The sequence below is a fragment of the Poecilia reticulata genome, chromosome 6 (genome assembly GCF_904066995.2).
Source record: "Poecilia reticulata chromosome 6, P_reticulata-male-v2, whole genome shotgun sequence".
Taxonomy (NCBI): domain Eukaryota; kingdom Metazoa; phylum Chordata; class Actinopteri; order Cyprinodontiformes; family Poeciliidae; genus Poecilia; species Poecilia reticulata.
Genome location: NC_088835.1, coordinates 4,164,999 through 4,189,406, shown reverse-complemented (window position 1 = coordinate 4,189,406; position 24,408 = coordinate 4,164,999). Strand labels below are relative to the sequence as shown.

Genomic DNA, 24,408 nt, shown 5'->3' with positions numbered 1-24,408 from the left:
AGCCACTGCATAAAACCAGCTCACATAGCACCAAGCCAGGCTGGAACGACTATGTAAGAGAACATCATGCAGAGGCCAGAAGGGCTCTTAAAGCATGGGTTGATTCAGGTAAACAGAGACATGGCCCCTTGTTTGAATACATAAAACAAGCAAATGCAAATTTTAAATATGTTTTAAGATTTATAAGGAGAAATGAAAATACTATGAGGTCTGACTCTCTTGCTAAAAAGTTAGGAAATAATAATGTTAAGGACTTTTGGAAAGAAATAAAGAAAGTAAATAACTGCAAAACATCACTTCCAGCAACTATTGATGGTGTTAGTGGTGTAAAAGAAATCACTCAGTTATGGAAGGAGCACTACAGTGCACTGTTTAATTGTGTCAAAAGTGACACTTTTGAAATGACAAATATTCACAGTAATGAGAATGTGAATGTATCCCCACAAGAAATAGATCATGCAATTGTGACACTGAAAGACACCAAGGCCTGTGGGATGGATAACATTTCCTCTGAGCATTTGAAAAATGCAAGTAAGAAACTTTGCGCATTACTTTCTATGTGTTTCACTGGCTGTCTAGTACATGGTCTGTTACCTAATTCAATGTTATCTGTCATTCTGGTACCAATTATTAAAGATAAAGCAGGTAAGATTAGCTCTTTGGAGAATTACCGACCCATAGCTTTAGCTAGTAGTTTGTCGAAAGTTTTAGAAAGAGTCCTTTTAAATAGGCTGGAAGAGTTTCTCTTGACCTCCGATAATCAATTCGGTTTTAAACCCAAACATGGCACAGACATGTGTATTTTTGCACTACAGGAAATTTTAGACTTGTATAATTTGCACAACACTACAGTATTTATGTGTTTTATTGATGCCTCTAAAGCATTTGATCGTGTGAATCACCAAAAACTGTTCGGCAAGTTAGAAAGCAGAGGTGTACCCAAATATCTAATTAGAATTCTGGTCTACTGGTATGGTCATCAATCAATGTTTGTAAAATGGGCCAACACAATGTCTGATTCCTTTAAAGTTGGTAACGGAGTAAGGCAGGGAAGTTTACTGTCCCCTTACCTTTTTAACATCTACATGGATGAACTATCAAAGCGCCTGAATTGTTGTAAAACAGGCTGTATAGTTGGTGACCACATAATCAATCACATAATGTATGCAGATGATTTGGTAATCTTAAGTCCATATAGTGCTGGCCTTCAACAACTGTTAAGGGTCTGTTCCCAATATGGTTGTGACTTTGACATCAAATATAACGCTAAGAAAAGCAACGTTATGATTGTTAGAAGTAGGGCAGATAAGCATCTGATAACCCTTGACTTCTCTTTATCTGGCATTGTCCTCAACAGATGCAATGAAATTAAATATTTGGGACATTACATAACTGATGACCTGTCTGATGATTGTGACATTCGTAGGCAGTATTGTATGATGTATGCACAAGCTAATACTTTGGTCAGAAAGTTTAGTACGTGTTCATCCTCTGTGAAGATAGCTCTTTTTAAAGCTTTTTGCACTTCACTTTACACGGCCCATCTGTGGCGAAGATACAACAAAAGTATCCTGCAGAAACTTTATGTGGCCTACAATGACGGCATGAGGCTCCTACTCAGAGTGCCTAGATGGAGCAGTGCTGGCCATATGTTTGTACATAATGATGTTCCCACATGCGCAGCTGTGCTCAGGAATCTCATGTATAGATGTATGTGTAGATTTTCTGTGTCATGCAATAATATAATTGCAATTTTAGTAAATCCTGTTTTTAGTACAGTGAGATTTTTCTCAAGATTGTGGAAACATTGGTGTCATCATTTATTTGTGACTCAGTGAATGTCATGTTTTTATTTATTTTTTATTTTATTATTTTTCTCTTATTTTGTTTTTACCTTTTTTATTGACCTTTTTGGTCTGGAATAAAGATTGATTGATTGATTGATTGATGGGGAACCGCCCAGGTTCGTTATCCTTTTATTTATGGTATGAGACCTTCACGGATTGTGGCACAGAGATGGAAGCAAAGCAGAATGAAGAGTTTGAATTGATAAGGATATTGATTACATTTATTTCAGCTCTAAGCATTTAATATCTAGGTGCTTTTATGGGAATGTGGATCCTTCAGATCAATATAAGGAGCAATTTCGATCATATTTCACATTTTAGTGTGTCATGTAGTGCGGGGCGCCAGTCTTGGTCTCGGACAATAAAAGTCTTGGTCTTGTTTCGGTCTCGATACACTCTGGTCTTGGTCTTGACTTGGTATCGGGTTAGGTGGTCTTGACTACAACCCTACATCACAAAATGTGAGCGTGGCCAACCCTCAAATAGGGTTGGCCTAAGTGGAACAAAACCTCTAAGTGGAACAACTTATTCCATTAGATATATCTCATTAATACATCAACTGATCTGCACCAGATTGTTTGTGCATTATTAGGGAGCACTCCACAACATATTTATGTCCATTGCCTAGAGGACGGGTGTGGAAACTGCATGAGAGCATGGCCAAAGCAAGCGGATGGCGTTGCTGGAGCTCATGCGGTAGTCATGAGGCCGGAGCGGCACTGAGCTGTGAGAACTGCCAATGCTACATGTAGCTTTAATCTTTATTTGTTTTACTTCAAATATAAAATCTAAATTTCTACTTGTTTTGATGTAACATTATATTTGTTTTCTACATCTTTCAGGGTGTCCCTTTGATTTGTTAATACCAAGACATCTGTGTTTCACAAAAACAGAGCATGTTTGTGCACTTTACACCATTTTCCCTGATCCTACTTATTCAGTTTTTTATTGTTAGGTTAGGTTAAGTTTTTAATTTTCATTTTAATCTGATTTTTTAGTATCAGAAGAGAGAAAATGCGATCGAAAAGTTTAAGGTTACTATGATTATGAGTGTATCAATGCATAATGATGTTATGATTCTTATGTAATGCTCGTGGGAAAGTTCTGAAGCTGTCTCTCCAAAACCTATACTACAATAAAGTTGTTGAATTACTTCTCGTTTGTCTGCTATCCACCCTCAAGAACATCCTAGAATGTTTGATTTCCTTTATGAAAGCAAACACATATGCTTGCAATCTGTTTTGTAACTAGATTGTCAACCTATGTGAATGGAATAAAACCCTCCTACCCTCCTGTTGTGTTCTTCTCTAGGCTTTTTCTCCTGACTCTTCAGTGAGTCTTTGAACATTGTAAAACATTACAATAAATATTGATAAAGAATATATATTCTTTCTCTGGTTCTTGAAACAGTTTTTCCTCACTCTTTGTTAAAGATAATTTCAAATTATGTGATAGTAAAGAATCACAGTAGCCCAACAAGTTCTGCTCCTACCATGGTAGTTTTTACTCGGCGTCCTGTTTGTGTGCAGGTCCAGCCCGATTCATTGACCAGGATATTACAGCCTTCATCATCCAAACATGGAATCATTTCGCACCACTGTTTACTCCTGACGATTTGAACTGGGGGGAAAGAACAAAACACGTCAGCTTAGTCATTTTTATTCCTTTAATGTTTTTCTGTAGGTAGAATCTTTTCAAACTGTCTCAAAACTGAATGAAAGGCTAATTTGCAAATATGTGTTTAATTGGTCACTTGGGAATAAAGATAAAACACAGAACATTCTGTCAAAATATCACTAAAGCAATAAATATTAAATTTAAGTTGAAAATATGAATATTTTCACAAAATATGAAAATATTTTATTTTCATAATGGTCAGTTTGGGGATGCATTTTCATATTATTAAAATTATATAAACTATGATTTTATAATATTTAAATATTATGAACATATTTACAACATTTCTAAAATCATGATATTAGGAAATAATATAAGACAAACAATATATCTCAAAATTATTCATACCCCTGAATATGATTGAGATGTACAATTTTCATTCAACTAGAAAGATTGTTTCTGAAAGAAAATTAGACATATGATACAGTGTTACGTATTGGTAACACATTATTTGAAGGGGTGTGCATAAGACTTACATGACACTGTCATGTTTATGACTGATCTGCACCAGATCAGATCATGTTTATGACAGTGTCATGTTTGACAGAGTCTACAATTCTGACAGTGTGCAGCAAGATACATTCTTGGAATGGTGGTATTCCAAGAATGACAGTGTCATAAACATGTCACTGTCATGTTTATGACACTCATGTTCATGAAGAAGTCTTCGTGAATATTTATGACTGTTGTCATGTCATTTCGTAAATATGACACTTTCATACAAAGTTGACAATGTTTAAAATGTCTTTGCTATGACAACTTATTAACCTAGACAAAAATGTTTTTGTTATGACAACAGGGTTTATGATGTTGAAGGCCAAATAGAAATCCAGAAAGAGCAGATAGATGTAAGAGTTCCTGTTCTGTAGGTGTGTTAGGGCTGTGTTGACCACCAATGCGATGGCATCAGCAGTAGGACAGTTCTTTCTGTAGGCCTACTGATGGGGGTCCACAGTGGCGCAATATAGCCCTTGATATGGGTCACGACCCCGTCACTGTGGAGCACTTGGGGACAGGGACAATAGTGGCGGTCTTTAAGCCGGTGGATACAGATGACAGTGATAGTAAGGTGTGGAAGATGTCCGCCAACACCTCAGACAGCTGATGTGCACAGTCCCTCAGTACATGCCCTGGGATGTTGTCGGGGTCTGCAGCCTTGTTAGGGTTGATTTTCCTGGAGGGACTTCCCCTGTGGTCTCACAGAGAGGCGTGTCATCAGGTAGTGGTATTATCTGGTACTGAGGGGAGGTGTTAGGATCCTCAAAGTGGGAATAGAATTTATTGAGTGCATCTGGCAATGAGGGGTCCTTTGGGCATTGTGTATCCCTGATGTTGTAGTCTGTGATGCACTTGATGACCTTCCACATGCACCAGGTGGTGATGAAGGGACCTTGAATTTTCTGGGCGAATGTGGCCTTCGCCCTCACAATGCCAGCAGTCAGTTCTTTCCTTACCTCTTGGAGTGCCTGTCCTGAATGCAATATCCCTAGCTTTCAGTAGAGCTCTCACCTCAGCATTTAGCCAGGGTTTCTGGTTTGGGTAACAGGATAGTGTCTTGGTGATGACATCATTGGCACGCTTGGAGATGAAGCCCAGAACAGAGAAAGTTGTCCGCCAACTTTTCTTCATAAGTAGAATGATAAACAGGCCTTTTAGTGCACAGATTGAAAACCTGCCAATCTGTGCACTAAAAACAGTCCTAGACCACAGAGTCTTTTAATGTAACCTTACCTCAAGTTAAATGGAACACACTGGACTATTTATAACTGTTTTAGTTATACATAGTTATAATAGCTAGTAGGGGTGTAGTGATACAATAATTTCACGATACGATATGTATCACAATATTTTTTGAGCGATACAATTTGATATGCTTCAGTGCATTTTTACGATTTTCTGAAAGATTTTAGAAGGACAGTGATTTTAGTGACATTTTGTGTTCCATAGACAAAATGCAGCCACTGCATTTGTGGCTGCATTTTGGAGTAAAAATGCAGCCACAAATGCAGTCTTTTGGACTATGGGGGAAAAGGCTTTTCTACCTTGGCTCCCGGAGTTAGCCGTGGCTGTAAGCTGTTTACTGCTAGCTGCTAAAGTCGTGGCTCCGCCTGACCCCGTAGTGATCGACTCCCTGCAGCTACGCAGCGCCGCTATTCCCCTGCTTGGATCTCTGAGTAGCTGCCTCTCAGTCAGACTGCCAGGATCTCATCGTTCTCTCAGTCTCTGATACTCGTTGTCTGTTGCTAATAAGAATGATCGATCAGCCATTGTTACCATGGAAATCCTCCCTGCACCGCGGATTCCGGCTGCGGGTTTTTTTCCCTCTTCGTCTTTCTGCTCAAAACACAGCGCCGCTGCGGATGTTATCAACCCATGTTCATTCTTCAGGTAATCCTTTGTATACAGAACAGAAACCGCTAAGCTAAAAACTAATTACGAAGTGAACGCTACCAGTCGAAATTGGCATTAATTCTCACTGCTTTTTCAGCTGCTCCGTTTGCGCCGCTACTCTGTTCCGCTTCTCTTTCACGGATACTTGCGCAACTTCGTTTCTCAGCAACAAAATACAGCCCATCTTATTTATTGAAGATTTTACATTTCCAAAAACACAGGAATCTTATGTTTCGTTTCGTTTTGTACGTTTGGAAGCTCATTCCCTCTCACATAACCGGGAAAGCCGGGGAATGGCGGCGCTTTTGACAAAAATATGGTTTACTAATTTTAGCATAACTCCGGTTATACTTGGTCTATTAACACAATTTAAAAACTGGTGTGTAGTTTATAATGTGCACTTTAAGCTCAAGTTGAAAGTGAGACTGAGGGAGGCGGAGTCTTGCTGCTACGCCGTAACAAACTAGACGTTAAAGAGAGCTTTAAGGCTATGGACCCCTGTGGTTTAATGGATCGATACTCGCGGACAGTGGCGGCTGGCCAGTAGGGGGCGCTTGGGCGCCGCCCCCTTTAAATTGTTTAGATAATAAATAATTTAATTCTTAACTGCAAAATACTTAGAAATGTATTTATTCATTCTGTATGTCCAATAGACATGTTAGAATGTATTAAAATAGTAAATACATAATTCTATTTAATTGCTCACATTGTGCACACTTCCTATGTGCAGGGCGCCGTTCTAATGAGTGTGTATGTAGGCGCATCAACTTTTGGCAAGCAGGTTGATCTGAGGCTGACTTTTAATTGGTTATTTAAGGTTTTCCACAGGGCGCAGCGCTCTGCGTCCCGGACACACCCATTCTGTTGTGTCAGTACTGGTAGAGTGTCAGTACTGGCTCATTTTTTTTAAAACATTGTGTGATTGGACAATCCTAACGCAGTTCGTTAGGTCGATTCACGTTTACGTTTGCAAAGTGGAGTCGTTTCAAAATGAAAGAAAACTCTGTTTTGTCTTTACAAAAAAATGCTTTTACAAAGCGTTCACTTGAAGAAAAAAACAGGATAAAGGAGCTTGGACCGGATCGTCCCAATTTACAAATTCAGCAGCAGGCAAGTGATCGTGGACGATCGATCCTGCACGCGGGCTTTTTCCAGCTCTTCTTATGACAAGCGGAGTTGGGTAGCTGGATGTGATGTCGGACACTGAGTGTAGAAGACCATGAAAGGATTGTTGCTGCAGAGGTGAGTTGTTGTGGAAAATCACTGTTACACTGGTTTATAGTAGTGTTATTTAATATATTAGGAAGATGTGCGTTGTAGTTAGAAATACCTTTAGTTGTGTCTATGCTGTGTAGGTATGTTGATGTAATGTTTGTCAGCAAGATATTTTATTATTTAAGTTGTACTGAAGTTTATGGGTAATGGGGAATAAAACATTTGGTTACTGAATTTTGTATAATCTTGTCCCACAGAAATCCTGTAACACATTTCATAACACAGCCTTAAAAAATGGCAGCAAATGTTATTAAAATCAGTAAGTTTATAAATAAAATGTGTTCCTTCTTTCTATGACTTAATAGAAAGGACAAAATAACATTTCATATTTAGAATGAAAAATGTGATTATAAAATCATAATCTTCATGTTTGTCCTTCTCTCTTAAGGTCTGTGATCATACTGGGACACACCAGGGAGCGCTTTTCTTTCACAAACCACCTTGTTAGTGCCACACTCCTGCAGGGGGACAGATTTGAACAATACAACACAGCATTTCCTGAAGATGCACTGAGCAACACCTTAAAAGCCGATCCAGTGGTCAGTCGAGGTAAACTGAAGACAGAGCTTACTCTCATCTACAGCAAGGAAGAGTTCAAAGCCTGTTGTGGTGCTGTGGGCCTACTCCAGCTGTTTATGGAAAACAATCTAGAAGAAGTCTTTTCAGAAACTGTCACGCTCTTGAAGATCCTCATCACCACACCCATGACCACAGCAGAAGCTGAAAGGTGCTTTTCAACTCTGAAAAGAATCAAGACTTTTCTGAGAAACTCAATGATTCAGGACAGGCTGAATGCATTGGCCATGTTGTCAATGGAGAAAAGACTGGTCACAGAGATGACTGACTTTAACAAGAATGTAATTGAGAAATTTGCAAGGCAGAAGGAAAGGAGGGCAAAATTCATGTTCAAATAGTGCTATTTTTTAAGATTTGTTTTGTTTGTTTGTTTGTGTGCGCCCCCCTCAGTTTTTTTAGCACCAGCCGCCACTGCTCGCGGATGAAAAACCGATACTTTCTGAGGGCGGAAAATATCGACATAGATCGCCGAATCGATTTATTTATACAGCCCCAATAGCTAGCTATAATCAAAAACTAAAACAGAATGATTTATTCTTTAACATTAAAAAAAGGTTGTTTCAACAGTCTTAGCTTTGACTTTGCTCTGATCGTGTCAACCATCTCCTCCGTTATAGTGTTCCTGTAGCGCTCTTCTTCTTGTTGTCTTCTTTTCCTGGAAGCAGCCCCTTGAAGGTGTCGGGAAATGTGATCACTAGCTCAACAATTATAGCTGTTCTTGCAATGTTGTGGTCAACATTAATCATGGTGAGAGCCTTTTCATGAATTCAAACATGGCCAATCGTTTCAGGCCATTCTCATCATAGGCGATGACTCAATCCACTGTGGTCACTTAAAAAGGAACAAAAACAAAAAACAATGTGATGTTAATTCAGCGTTTAAATTACTACCATTCCAAGAATGTATCTTGCTGCACACTGTCAGAATTGTAGACTCTGAATTGTAGAAAGTTACAGACCGACACTGTTGTGGTTGCCTAGAGACAGACACTGCGTAGCCGCCGTGAGCTGCTATTGACCGCGTCTTTTTAAAACATCCTCAACCCGATACCCCCTTGGTCCTTAGAACCAAAACCTCTCGTAAAGATACAGACGTGAGAGGGAAGACTCAAATCTCAGGGTTAGTGAGGATGAACACAGGCAATTAAAACAAATGTGTCCATTGTGGCGCCGTGCTACTGTATGAATGGATCAGGAGAGGAATTACAGACATGTCAGAGCCTAAAAAACCAGACATCAGTGTCTCCTTATCCTTCACTCTCCTGAGGCTGATATGGTACAGAACATTTTATTATTGATTCAGTTTCTTATTGTGCTTTTAGTAGACTGGTATGGTTTGATTATTTGCTTATTTAATGTATAATAATATCAGCCAAAATCATATAAATGGTCATTTAAAGAACAAATCAAGAGATTAACAGTAAATAGATAAATATTTCCTACTTTAAAAATGTTTGTTATGACTTTCTGTTTGTTTTATTAAAATTTTTTAGCATCTTTTATTTTTTCAGTGTTCAGTGGTCATTTTTATTAATGTCAGACACAGACCTTTTGCCCAGGGGCGGATCTAGATGGGGGCCAACAAGGGGACAGAAGAAATTATGCTAAATAGATGTATTTTGTTAATACTGAGTGGTGGATTATTTTAACCTTAACAATTTTACTTTAACATTAAATTAAAAATTATAGTGCTGCACTTTTAGCTGCTGTATCGAAATAGGATCATACTTTCCATCTGCTAGATCAGAGATCTGCAACCTGTATCTTTGTAGACACAAGTGGCTCTTTGGCTTATTTAATATATCAAATGATGAAATATTGCTCTATTTTTGTCTTGTTTTTTCTTTAAGTGTCCCCATGAAAACACACTGACTACCCAGGCCTTGTGGTAAATTTAGTCTAGAACCAGCCTTCAAACCTAACTCCTTATTTCTATTAATATTTTGGTAATAATCTCTACAGTACCAGAATTTTCACATAACTTTTATACTATTGGAGCCCTGTTTGAGGACACATTTTGAAATCAGGTGTTATGATCAGTGACTCGGTACCTGAGTAGTTTACCAAATACTTTTTGCACCTGCTTAATGAAACGTTTTTAAGGTATGCTACTCTGATTGGAGTACAATTTTGGATTGTCCTATGGATCAGTTTTTAAAAACAAAAAACAGCCATAAAATATTGTCTATCTCTACAGTGGCCATCCCACCCCATGAGAGTCAGGCGACACGCTCCGTGGTTCTTTGTTCTTTAAATTAACATTTATTTTAATTTCTGAAAGGTGGCAACCCTACCTCAATGTCTTTGTTTAAACTCCACCACCACTATTGGTTTTGCAGAAACTGTACAAACAGACCTTTTTACACAAAAGAGAAGCGCGCAATTTTTTGAGACTTTTCTCAGGATCTTGAGAAAGTAAGTCAGGTGCTTGAGAAAATAAGCTCCTGCCCCTCGCCCCTTCTCCATGTCCTCTTACGAGCTCCATAGGAAACCAACTTCAGCTTTGAAACTCATAATATCTTCATCTGGGACATCTCTAGACCGTAGGAAATGTAAATTGTCCTCAATGTCTCTGTTTAAACTCCACCATCATTACTGTCAGAAACTGTATAAACAGACCTTTTTACCCAAAAGAGAAACGTGCAATTTTTTAAAAACGTTTCTCTGGATCTCGAGGAAGTAAGTGAGGGCTTGTATTTTTTTTTTCTTTTCTCCATGTCCCCTTACAGGCTCTGTAAAATGCTGAAATGGTTTTCAGCAGAATTAAAAAAAGATATATAAACACAACCATGATTGACAGAACTTATTTCAAATTGTTCTAGTCCATGAATGCATTCAAACAGTGAATGAAATAAAATAAACAGCAGCTCAGCTTTTCCTCTGCAGTTTCTCAAAAATGTTTTAAAGACTCTCCAGAGAAAAATAATAAGTAAGCACAAAATGTAACCCTTTTTAAGAAAAAAATTACTTTTTTCAGTACCACTTAATTGAAGTCTTATATGTATAATCCATTTGTGTTGAAGGAAAATGCAAATATACGGAAGACTGTGTGGACTGGCTGAGGCAATACAATAAAGCGAAGTATGAAGAAAGAACTCTGGATCACGTTATTGGTTACTTATCTTGTGTCCTCCATGTGCTTTTCTAGGGCAGTTCCCTTAAAAAAACTTCAGCCTTTGGAGAAAAGCAAAAATCATACCATCAACACAGGCCGGTTTGGTTCGTGTTGTCCCAGCAATCTGTCCTTTCCTGCAGGCACAGCGGACTGTCTGACGGGCGATAGTTGTCCTGGGCTGGCTGCTGTGTCGGTCCAGAGTTACGATCTCACAGGTTCCTGAAACCAGCTGACCTGAGTGAGAGCATTTAAAGAGAAAATGATCTAATTACATGACATTGACGTGCCACTTGATGTGTTCACTAAGTAAAAGACCTGATTTCATTATTGAAGCTAGATACAATTTAAAAATATATATATTTGCAAAAAGATACATTTTAAGTTAATACATAACATATTATGTAAGATTTATAAGTAAACTAATTTGAATTTGTTGAAAATAATATAGCTTCATTCTAAATAAAATTTTTCAACATTTATAGTTGTTATTGTAACACGTGTTGTAGTCCGCTTATTAATTTTTTTAAGGTATTTTGGCTCTAGTGACCTTTATTTGAGAGTGTTATGACAGAAGAGTATGGAAATGAGAGAGGGAAGACATGTGGCAAAGGTCACCAGGCCAATCAAGCCTGTGAAGACTAAGGCCTCCATATGTGGGTTGTGCTTAACCCCTGCGCCACATGTAGCTTACAGAAAGAGCACCCCCTGGTGAAAAATAAATATACTAAGTATGTTCAATTTTAGCATACTTGAGCATACTCGAAGCCAGACAGTATACTTGAATTGAACGTCATTTTGGAACAACTACTTTTGTACTTGGTGTATTTTAATAGTAATTAAATTGTAGAAAACACAATTTACTAATGTACTAAGTGTACTATCACATGCTTCTTTGGAACAACTAAAGTTATACATTGTCTATTTTAAGTGCACAGCTTTTTATGTAATATAAACGTATTTGATTGGTATTTCTTAAGTGTACTATTTTTGTGATCAAATTACATTTAAAATATATTTAGAATGCCTTCTAAGTATATAAGCATTACATATTTTATATGTTAGTAGTGTGATCACTGTATGATCCAGTTACACTTTTGGTTTACCATAATTGCTAATGAAGTACACTTTTCAGTTACTTAATGTCTATTATTCTGCTTTGCCACTTTGTACATTACATGCTTCTACAAACTCATGTTACAAACATATCAGGTTACCAGAACACAGAAGGATCAATTACAACAGTGGTCCCCAAACCCCGGTCCGTGGACCAATTGGTACCGGGCCGCGCAAGAAATAATTAAATATTTCCGTTTTGTGTATTATTTGAGTCTGGAGGATTTTTTATTTTGAAAATCCTTTAACCGGATTCTCTCGGTTACTTGCGCGCCAACATTGAGCCCACAAGCAGCAAAATGAGTAAGAAACAGATCAAATGTCTTTGGAAAGTTTCTTTGCAAAGGGGAAAAGGCCCAGAGAAGAGACAGGAGAATGGATTTATCCTGGACCGGTAGGTGAGTCCCACATTACAAGCCGCTCTGCGTAACATGCGGCGACCGGCTGCTAATGAGGCAATGAAGCTTCAAGCTGCTTCGCCACGTAGAGACCAAGCAGGTTGTGGATATAAGCAACACTTCGGGTGTTATTGTCTCTCATCACTCCCTGATAGGACCGTCTGGTTGCAGAGAAACAAGCTCAGGGCTCCGTTAGTCATTATCGTGAGTTAAAATTTTCACGAAAGTAAAATGTTCGTTTTTGTGGCACATCTGTATCTTATTTTGAAGGGATATATAAACGTTACCATAGCGACCAGAGTCAGAGCATTTGGGCAGTGGTCGAGAGGAGATGAATAGAGCTTGTGAGTCTTAAGTCTGGTTTAGACGGAAAGATTTAAGAATGTCGGCTGATTCTCCAAACCTCTGTGACCACAGAGCTGATAAAAGTCCAACAGGTTCGATCGGTTCGTGTGTCCAAGGCAGGAGCAACACGAACCGATTCCAGTCAGGAACATCCCGATTCCAGAGGATAATCCAGTATACACCTAATATAGCGGGAATTTAGAATAACCAAACACGGATGACGATGTAGAAACAATAGTGATAGTTTGTGGAGTCATTTTAAGAGATAAAAGACGTAACAAAAAGAAAAGGCGGTGGATAAAAGACGACGGGAGCAGCCGCTCTATTTGCTGCACTATGATTTGGAGGTGGATATGTTTTTTCATAGTTAACATTTTTAACTGAATTAACATAATAATAACCTTTAGATTTGATAATAAACATTTCCACATATTATCTCCGATATACACCGGACTCAGTTGCGCGATATGTCAGCTGTTTAGGATTCCTCTCTGTTCTTACGTCACCGCGCTTTCTGATTGGCTACCTGTCACATTCAGCAGGTTGGATTCTCGTTCCCAGTCAGGGAAAACCTCACAGGCTGCGATAAGAAGAATAAGACAACCCAAATTGGGTATATTCAGGATTTAGCAGGAACACCAACAGCGACTCCACCCTCCCCCCCCCACCCCCTCCCACCGGGCCGCAGCAAAATTTTCCAAGTCTTGACTGGTCCGCGGTAATAAAAAGGTTGGTGACCACTGATTTACAACACACTTTAAGCTGAACAAAATTACATTGTGCATTTTTCAAGAGTACATTGCTAATATACTACTACAGAATTATATAAATAGTCAATATATTAAAATTGTATGGACAACTTGCTCCTGAAAATTAGCACAATAAAATAATAAGTACCCTTTAGAGAAAATTTGAAAATTATTATTTTTTTTTATAACTTTATTTTTGTTGATAATTTTAAAGTACAATCAAGAAAAAAGCTTGAACAATACATAGAAACTGTAAGGGACATGAAAAACAAAACAACTGAAAATAAACAAACTGCACACTAAGTGGAGACTCTTAATTAAATAACTCATAACTCAAGGGGACCCATTATATCTAAAAAAATAGTCCTGTAACATTGATGTGACATTTGCCCATCTTTCCTGTTTGTCCTGGCATTGCTGTTCTTGTGTCCTTAGTCTGCATGTTTAAATCTGTGTCTCAAATAATGAGTTTACAGTTTGTGCCCATTCCTTTGTGGTAGGAGGTTCAGATTGGCAACATTTCCTGGTTATTACCTTTTTGGTTGCCACCAGCAGAATTTTAAACAATCAACAATCATTATAAAGTACAGCATTTTTCAAGAGACCAAGACATAAAACCAAACAGGTCTTAGGTATTGGGTAGCCCAATATTGTTACAATCTCTTTGTGTATTTTGTCCCAGAACTGTGTCATTCTAGGACAAAGCCAGAAAATATGCTTGTGGTTAACATTAAATACTCCACAATCTCTCCAACATAGTTGAACTCTAGATTTGAATTTACTGGTAATTTTGGATACTACAAAAAATCTGATTATTTTCTTCCAACAATGTTCTCTCCAAATTCTAGAGGAGGATGTCGTAATTTGGGTCTTCCAGATACTCAGCCAGCCATCTTCGGTTAGCATAATTCCCTTTCCCATTTTGTTTTAATATCCATTGTGTTAGTGCCTATATTTTCCAACAGATATTTATCAAGTAAAGATACTGTTCTGTGCTTTTTACCTTTATAGGTTTCAATCAGAATTTTGACAATCCCATTTTTGTTTGGGTGTATTTTATGTTTGATCTTTTTGTTATAAAAGTCCCTTAATTGTAGGTATCTAAAATGACATTGAGTTCTTAGAGCAAACTCTTGCTGTAGCTCCTGGAAACTTTTAAGTGCCCATCTTTAAGGACTACACATAATGCTGTTAAACCTTTTTCTAGCCATTGTTTAATTTGTGGGTCTTGAATAAAGTATTTATTATAAGCTGGCCACTGTATCAGACGTAATTGTCTCTCCAATTTGCATTTTTGGATTATATATAACTATTTACCCAGTGAGAAACTAGTGACAGTATTAACATTCTTAAGTGTATAGTCTAAGTATTTCCAATGATACTCTGCAATTCTCTTCCATGGACTCTTTGTTCTATATTTTTCCATTTTGCTTCATAATTTTTGGCACTTATATTTATTATGGGAGTTATTTGGGCTGAAGGATTATATTCTCTAAAGTCGGGTAATGCCATACCTTCTTTCTCTTTCCCTAATTATAACATTTCAAATTTTATTCTGGGTTTTTTACTATTCTACATTGTAATTAACCCCAGGTTGTTTGAGTTATTTGTTGTATTATTATTGTCTTCCCCTTTTTGCACTTATTGGTCTTTTCATTAGTTAACTTCCGGTTTTTGAATTTTATGCTTTTATTTTGATAAGACAGCTTCCGTTGTTTATATTGTAGAACGGCAGCTTAACGACGGATAAAGAACGGAAGACAAGTTGCAACAGAGTTAGCAAAATGTATCTTATTAGCGGCCCCCTTTTTATAGAGACACAGGGTATGTTTATTTGTCTATAAGGATATTTCTTTTATTGATCTATTGGAATTGTAAATTTGCTGTATTATATATGAATACTGGTTTAGTTTTGAGTCAAAGTTGATATTTCAGTAGTGAATGTTATTTTAGTTCAAAAGTTACGGTTGTAAGAGCATTGTTTGTAGCTTACACTGTTTTTTGTTTGTACACAGCTCTTTCAGTGAAACTCAGGGTTTACTCGCAAATAAACCTGTTCACCAGTAAAGCCAACATCCTTGATTTGAGGGGGGTCTGCTACAGCAAGAGCTTAGACCTCAGGAGGAGAGCTCCGCCCTCGGCAGTTAGAGTTTCGGGATTAAGAGCCATATCAATTAACGGCAAGGCAATGACACGGAGCAGCGAGCTGCAGCAGCTGTCCGGTAACGTTTATTAACATAACGGAAAATATGGAAAAACAATTTGACCCCTCAGATCTTCTGGTTCTGCTCTTCATCCCCAGAACCAGAACCAAACGAGGAGAAGCAGCATTCAGTTTCTATGCACCACAGATTTGAAACAAACGTCCAGAAAACTGTAAAACAGCTGAAACACTGAGTGCCTTTAAATCTCAACTTAAAACTCACCTGTTTAGAGTTGCTTATGGCTAAATTGAGGGGTTTGATGTCTTTGCTTTACTTTTCATCTAATTATTAACTTCTTTTTATTTCTCTTTCACACTGTCTATGTAAAGCCCCCCGGAAAACGTCCCAGTTAAACGAATCTATATCTATGTGTGAGAGAATATCACATCTTAACTAAAACTCTGAGGTGTGAGAGGTAGTGCACAAAAATCTGTGTAGGTCAACGAAAGTCCTAGTGCGAAAAATTTTGTGTAATAGGTGGACGGAGCCTGGTGCTGCAAGGTTTGGAGACCTTGTCCTGTTAGGCGGCGGGGCCTGGATAATACCCGTGATAAACGGACTGCGGAGTCCGGTGACGACAGGCGCTTAAATTCCGTGAAAAACTCTGAGGTGTGAGACGTTTAACTGAAGTCCTACAAGGGGAACGGGTTTTAATGTTTTTATCTTCTTAGCCTTTTTTCTTTTTCTTAAAAAAAAATTAAATAAAAATTCTCTTTGTCTTTCTGTTTATTCAATGTCACATGCTGTTTTTATTTTAATTATGTAAAGCACTTTGAAATGCTTTGCGGCTGAAATGTGCTATACAAATAAAATTTGATTGATTGAAAAGGAACAGACGAAACAGTTGATGAATTTTACTGAGACGAACAGAACGGCTTAGTGTACCTACGGAAAAAATGCTATTATTTCAAACGGATGAACAAATTAAAAGAGAAGAAGCTGCTAACCATTTATGAACGTTGGAAAGGCCAGGTCAGAGCGTACAGAGAAGATCTACAAGGTGACATGTCGGATTTACAGCTAGCAGAAATGGCTGATAATATTGAAAAGACTGTAAACGACATGACAAAAATCTACAACGAGCTGGGAGAGCGTAAAGCGCCTGCCCAAGTCATAAGGCGCAAAATGCATTTGTGTGAATCAGTGACAAGAGATATAATGAAAATAATTTCTGAGTGCTTAGCAGCGAAAGATGATTTTGATGCAGATAAAGAAAGGCAGCGTCTCCATCACCTCTTAACCTTTGAACATGCCAAGTCCATATTTGGCACTGCATCATGGTCAAGTCACCAGACTGAAGCAAGCATCAATTGATGCAGCTGCAGAACTAGCTGCAATGGAAGCTCAGTATAAAATCACACAAGAGGAAATCAAACAAAGGAAAAGGATAAGAGAAATGGAGGAGAAATACAGGAGGGAACTGGATGAACAAAGGTTTGAACTAGAGCGCTTACAAACTGAAAAGGAAAGGGAAGCTGTACGTGCAAAAGTAGAGATTTATGACAAGGAATTAAAGGTTGACATAGAAAACCAATTAATGATACAGAACAATAGGGCTTCTGTTATCAACCAGAGCTTTGCACAACCAGCTGCAGTTGGTTCTACAAGTTCATATCAACCACCCTGGCAACAATGTGCATCAGTTCCTGCGAACAATCCACTACAACAATTACACCCTCAAGTTGCTGCAACATCACTTCTCACAGATATATTCCAGCTGGCTAAAGCTATCCAAGACAGCATAGCTGTAAACAGAGTCCCAGCCCTTGTACCCATAGTGTTCAGCGGAGATCCCATCACCTACATCCAATGGAAGGTTTCATTCATATCACTGATGGACTGCAAAAGGTATATCTTCTGCTGATAAACTATATCTATTAAAAAGGCTCTTAAATGTCTAGACGGCAATATTTTATTGCAGTGATGAAGATGCATACAAAGATGCAATGAAGAGGCTTGACCAGCGCTACGGTCAGCCTTTCATTGTTCAGAAGGCATTTAGAGACAAACTGTCAAAATGGCCAAGAATTCATTCAAAGGATGCAGAAGGTTTAAGAGCATTTTCTGATTTTCTCACAACATGCCTCCAAGCAACACCACATGTAAAGGGCTTGGAGATTTTAAGTGACTGTGAGGAAAACCAAAAGTTCCTGCCAAAGGTTCCAGAGTGACTTGCAACACGATGGAATCGTCAAGTCACAGTTGCTGTCATGGAAGGTAAAGATTTCCCCTCTTTCAAGAATTTTGCAGAGTTTATGACACTTGAGGCGGAAATAGCATGCAATCCTGTGACTTCTTCATATGCACTCCATTCAAGCAGCTCATCTTCAGAAAAATCAGATTTAATCAAGCAGATCTACAACTCAAGTCTTCACAACACATGCTACAGTGCATGCAGATGAAACAATGTTAAATGGCACAAGGTTAAAGGTCACCTACATGTTCTGTAAAGATGAAAGACATCAGTTGTCAAAATGCCCCAGCTTTATGGAAATGTCATTAGATGACAAACGGACATTTGTGAAGGAAAGCAAACTGTGCTATGGGTGCTTAAAGGTGGGCCACAATGCCAAAGACTGCTGTCATCGCCACACATGTAACACCTGCAAAGGACAACACCCCACCTGTCAGCACAATGAGCATCACAAGGCAAGTGAAAGACCTGAGAGCTCCAGAAAGTGATTCTACAGCAGCCACAGCTGAGTGTCACAGGTGGGTCAGTCAGGTAGCACCTCCATGATTGTTCCTGTGTGGGTTTCTACTGCCCAGAGTCCATCTAAAGAGGAGTTAGTCTACGCTGGACACACAAAGTGACAACACATTTGTTAGTGAAGAACTGACTAACAAATTAGAAGCAGACTCTCATCCAGTTAAGTTAAAACTTACCACAATGCTGGGAGTTGACACAACGGTCAAAAGTCAGAGTAGCAGGGCTACGTGTGAGAGGTTACAATTCACATTGAGGTCCACCCTCTTACACAAAGGACTACATCCCATTTAATCATGACAATCTGGCTCTGGTCTGCTCACTCGTTCCCATACACTCACTCTTTCAGGCTGAATAAGTGATTCCATGGAAATAACACCCTAAATCCATGAAAACTTAAAAGCCCATTATATTTTGGGGCATTTCTGAATAAAGAGCACAATGTTTTTGTTTGATAGAAATGATTCTCATCATTTTTATATTGACATTAATGAACAGACTCACTTTTACAGTGTTTTATTAATTTAATATACATTTAATGTTTCCAGACAAAAAACAATGTTTTTGTATTTATTTTTTATACATTATTGAGAAATGACTTGATTTATAAATCAGTCATTGTCAAACATTAAACTACATATTTTTCTTACTTTTTTCCAGAGATTAAATATTTATTACAGTATGTCAACTCTGCTATTGACAGCAAAGAGTGAAAATAATTCTAACAGTAAATTATTTTTATTTCATTACATAAGCTACATTAATACACTAATACTTCAGATTGAGATATTTAAAAATACACAAAAAGTGAAAGAATAAAACATGTATTTATTATACTGGGAACACTGGTCACAGGCTTCAGTCTGCTGGTCACACTGGGAGAACTCAATGACTTCTGAGACGTCCTGGTTCACAGGCTAAAGCCAAGAATAAAAGAGAAATTATCCAAAAGTGAAATAGAAAATACATACGATATGTTTCGTTTATGTTTCCTACACATTCAGAAAGACATTTTCAGCATGTTGGGCTCTGACTCGTAGCATCTTTATAGCTAAATACCGACATGGAGAAGCTGAGCTGGAAACAGACTGAAGACCAGCAGCTCCATCTCTGATCCTGACTGACCTTTACTCACTAAATCCTCTGGTTTTTAATTAACTTCTCCTCTAACAGCGGTTTCTCATCAGCTCTCTCTCATTAGAAAACAGTATGAAAACGTTAGCTGCTACGCTAACAATCAGTGGTTATTTTGGGAAAATTTAGCTACATAGGAAATATTTTTCAGCTGTTTAGAATCAATCAATCAAATTTTATTTGTATAGCACATTTCAGCAGCAAGGCATTTTAAAGTGCTTTACATAATTAAAATAAAAACAGAAATAATCAGTGAGAAAGAGAGAGATTTAAAAAAAAAAAAATAAAAACAAAAAAACAAAAAACATTACATCATTAAAACGTCGAAAAGAAAGAAGAAAAAATTAAAAACATTAAAGACATAAAAAGATGGAAGACATCAAAACCCGCACTCTAACCCTAATTTAGCCATAAGCAACTCTAAACAGGTGAGTTTTAAGTTGAGATTTAAAAGCACCCAGTGTTTCAGCTGTTTTACAGTTTTCTGGAAGTTTGTTCCAAATCTGTGGTGCGTAGAAACTGAATGCTGCTTCTCCTCGTCTGGTTCTGGTTCTGGGGATGCAGAGCAAACCAGAACCAGAAGATCTGAGGGGTCTAGACGGTTGGTACAGTAATAACAGATCTTTAAGGTATTGTGGTGCTAAACCGTTCAGTGATTTATAAACTAACATCAGTATTTTAAAGTCTATCCTCTGAGCTACAGGGAGCCAGTGTAGGGACTTTAAAACTGGTGTTATGTGCTCTATGTTCCTGGTTTTAGTGAGAACCCGAGCAGCAGCATTCTGGATCAGCTGCAGCTGTTTGATTGATTTGTTAGTCAGACCTGTGAAGACGCTGTTGCAGTAATCAATACGGCTAAAGATAAACGCATGGATGAGCTTCTCTAGATCGCGCTGAGACATCAGTCCTCTAATCCTAGAGATGTTCTTCAGGTGATAGAAGGCCGACTTTGTGACTGTCTTAATGTGGCTCTGAAGGTTCAGGTCAGAGTCCATCACTACTCCCAGGTTTCGGGCTGATCGCTGGTTTTTAGTTGTAATAACTGAAGCTCTGCATTGACTCTAGTTCGCTCATCTTTAGGTCCAAAGATAATAACTTCAGTTTTGTTTCTGTTCAGCTGGAGAAAGTTTTGGCACATCCACACATTGGTCTGTTCTGAGCATCTATTCAGTGATTGGATGGGTTCAGAGTCACCTGGTGACATCGTGATGTAGAGCTGTGTATCATCCGCATAATTGTGGTAGCTAATCCTATGTCCTGTTATAATCTTTGCCAGTGGGAGCATATAAATATTGAAAAGAAGGGGTCCTAGGATTGAACCTTGGGGTACCCCACATGTGACCTTTGACCTCTCTGATGAGAAGTTTCCGATTGAAACAAAGAAATCCCTGTTCTTTATGTAAGATTCAAACCAGTTGAGCCCTGGACCGGAGAGTCCGACCCAACTCTCCAGTCGATTCAGTAGAATGTCCTGATCAACACTGAGGTCCAACAGAACCAGCACTGTGGTTCTCCCACAGTCTGTATTTATATGGATATCATTGAACACTTTTACAAGGGCCGACTCCGTGCTGTGGTGAGCACGAAAACCAGACTGGAAGGAGTCAAAGCAGTTTGTTATTGTTAGGAAGTTATTTAATTGTTTAAAAACAGCTTTTTCAATAATTTTGCTGATGAATGGGAGGTCAGAGGTCGGCCTGTAATTCTGCAGTAGTGATTTGTCCAGATTGTTCTTTTTTATCAGTGGTTTGATAACTGCTGTTTTCAAAGCCTGGGGGAAAAAAACACCTGAAGAGAGCGATGAGTTACTATTTGGATCAGATCATTAGCAACAACAGGCAGGACTTTCTTAAAGAAATGTGTGGGTAGGACATCCAGACAGCAGGAACTGGAGCTTAATTGACTTATAATTTCTTCTAGGGTTTTATAATTTAGTAGTAGAAATTGGGTCATTTTTCCTGCATTTGTTTTGTTTGGGCACAGCATTGGAACTGTCTTTGGAGTGGATGTGCAGATTAATCCTCTGATCTTTTGAATTTTCTCTGAAAAGAAACTTGAAAACTTGTTGCAGGCGGCATTAGATTGAAGCTCAGGTGGCAACGTCATTGGAGGATTTGTGAGCCTGTCAACAGTGGCAAATAAAGCTCGAGCATTGTTAATGTTTTTGTTTATGACATCTGCAAAGAAAGCTTCTCTCGCATGTTTCAGTGTTGTGTGATAGTTACGTAGTCTTTCCTTGTAGATGTCATAATAAACGTGAAGTTGACCTTTACGCCATTTCTGTTCGGCCCTGCGGCAGAGTTGTCTTGCAGATTGAACTACTTGTGCATTTCTCCATGGAGATTTCTTCCTACCAGTCACAACCTTCACTTTAGTGGGGGCAATGTAATCAATGATATCTGAAAGTTTGCACTGAAAATCATCTACCAACTTATCTACGTCACTATAACTTAAGAGTGAGGAAGAAGAGTAGATTTGATTAAATGTTTCTGCTGTGTTTTCTGTGAAAGTACGTTTTGTGATAGTAGCTTTTTGTCCAAGTGGGTTAACGGATAAAGAACTGTCGAAGAAAACAGCAAAATGATCCGACAGGGCGACATCAGTTACAGAGACATTGTAAATATTCACACCCTTACTGATAACCAGGTCCAGTGTGTGTCCCTGAGTGTGTGTTGCTTGTTTGACATGTTGTGTTAAACCAAAACTCTCTAATATATTACAGAGCCTTTTAGCCCCTCGGTCTTCAGGTTGTCAACATGAATGTTGAAATCACCGACAATTATCAAACAATCGTAATCAATACATATGAGAGATAGAAGCTCATTCAAGTCCGCAAAGAAATTTTCCACATATGTTGGTGTTTTATATAGAGTTAGTGTCAAAGTTCGTTTGTGGCCTTTTACCTCGATTCCAAGATATTCAAAAGACATAAAATTACCCAAAGAGATTTTACTACAGTGTTTGTTAAGATTGCGTCCGGGGGACTTCCGGTTTGAACGTCACCGTGATGGCCACGCTGTGAACGGGGTCCCGAGAGAACCTAAGAAATTGAAAACCCAACCCCACTTAAACGACGAAAACATACCTATAGAGGTGGAAAAGAACAGGGGTGAGCGAAATACTTCAAAACCGATGCTTTGTAGCGCCATTAAGCGGTTGTTGAAAGTCGAGAAAATATTGCTAGCACTTCAGCTAATGCTAACCGCTATCCATCTCGAACCTCTGCTTTGAAAAACTACCGCAGCACTTTTTGATTTGAACTAAGCAACCAAGAGTGGTATTATGGCTGAATGGGAGACGGTATTGCAGGAATTAAGAGGCTTCCGACAGGAAAATAATGCGCATTTGGGGGAAATCAAAGAAGAAATTCGAAAAATGAACACCAGACTAGATGAGGCTGAGGATCGGATTGAAAAAGCGGAGGAGAGGATTTTAACCACGGAGGATGCCGTCACTGAAATAATAAAGCTACAGATGAAGCTGGAGGATAAACTAATGGACCTAGAAAGCCGTACACGAAGAGAGAACATACGCATTTATGGCGTACCCGAGGCGGCAGAACGGGACTCGGCATCAATGGGTGACTTTGTGGAGAAGTTGCTGCGGGAGGGTTTGGTGCTGTCCCAAGACGAGTTCGACATGCACATTGAACGGGCTCATCGCTCTCTAGGCCCTCCGCCCCCAAGCGACGCTCCCCCGCGATCTATTATTGTAAAATTCCTCAGTTTTAAAACCAAAGAACTTCTCCTTCGCAAGGCATGGCAGAAAAGAGGATTCACCTGGAACGGCAAGCAAGTGAACTTGGACCATGACTACCCCCCTCTGATTTTGAAAAAACGAAGAGAATACGCAGAAGTGCACAAGATTCTGAAGGAGCAACAAATCCCTTTTCAGACCCTCTTTCCTGCCCGGCTGAGGGTGAAATATGGCGATGAAACCAAGATTTACAACACGGTAGTGGAAGCTACGGAAGACATGTCCAGTAGAGGCTACGCTGTGCGGGTCGTTAAGTCACCAGAAACGGTCCTGGAACAACTGAAGCAGCTGACCTGGAGCAGAGGACGCGGCGGACCGGGGAGCGGGCCAGCAAACAAGAGGCGGGACCCCGCAGCCGGTTACAAAGAAAAACTCAGAGCCTTCAAGAGGACATCCCCCACGCACAAAGAAAATTAAGGTTTATCCACTCTTATTAATAATTAAGACTTGCATTCAGTTTATGACATACAATAAGTAAATAAGGCAGGTTTCTCGCGGTGCTTTCTACGCTGAGGCCTTAGCCACTAAGGGCCCCTTCATTAACCGATGAGGAAGCTGCCTTTGGAGGTGAAGCAGGGCTCTCATCTGAGACCCCCACCTTGGAAGTCAAGAGTTCAGTTTGAGTTTTGTTTGTTCTTAATGTTGACTTTTTTATATGTTCTATGTTCAATGTTTTTAAGAGTGAATGGGGAGCCCAATAATCTGTGTGATATAATTAAGAAATATAATTTAGATGAGTAGCAGGTTGATAAAATTGGTGTCAAACAACATTAATGGTTTACATAATCCTGTAAAAAGGTGGAAAGTCTTATCTAAATTTAAGAGAGACAAAGCCCAAATTGTTTTATTGCAGGAAACACATCTACCAGATAGCGAGCATGTTAAATTAAACAAGATGGGTTTTAAACATGTGTTTTATTCTTCCCACAGTTCTGGGAGGCGAAGGGGAGTGGCAATTTTGTTATCTGGAACTCTTAACTATGAACATATATCAGAATACAAAGATAAAGAAGGTCGCTACATAATGATTACGGGCAGGATCGATGGTACCATGACCACCATCCTGAATATATACATTCCACCGGGCAGTGATTGGTCCCTGTATAGACAGGTTCTCGAAAT

General features: G+C 38.8%; 1 protein-coding gene across 2 annotated transcripts in view; it reads right to left on the bottom strand.

Moving 5' to 3' along the window:
- LOC103460734 (chemokine-like protein TAFA-5) overlaps positions 1 to 24,408 on the bottom strand; it is a 58,807-nt gene that overhangs the window by 4,809 nt on the left and 29,590 nt on the right. For both annotated transcript variants that reach the window (XR_014087781.1, XM_008403020.3), the window contains exons 2-3: positions 10,965 to 11,114; positions 3,340 to 3,467 (exon numbers count right to left, since the gene is read on the bottom strand). Coding sequence is in view for 1 of the 2 variants with exons in the window: in XM_008403020.3 (XP_008401242.2) it covers positions 3,340 to 3,467; positions 10,965 to 11,114 (278 nt within the window). In the remaining variant the exon portion in view is untranslated. The remainder of the gene's footprint in view (positions 1 to 3,339; positions 3,468 to 10,964; positions 11,115 to 24,408) is intronic.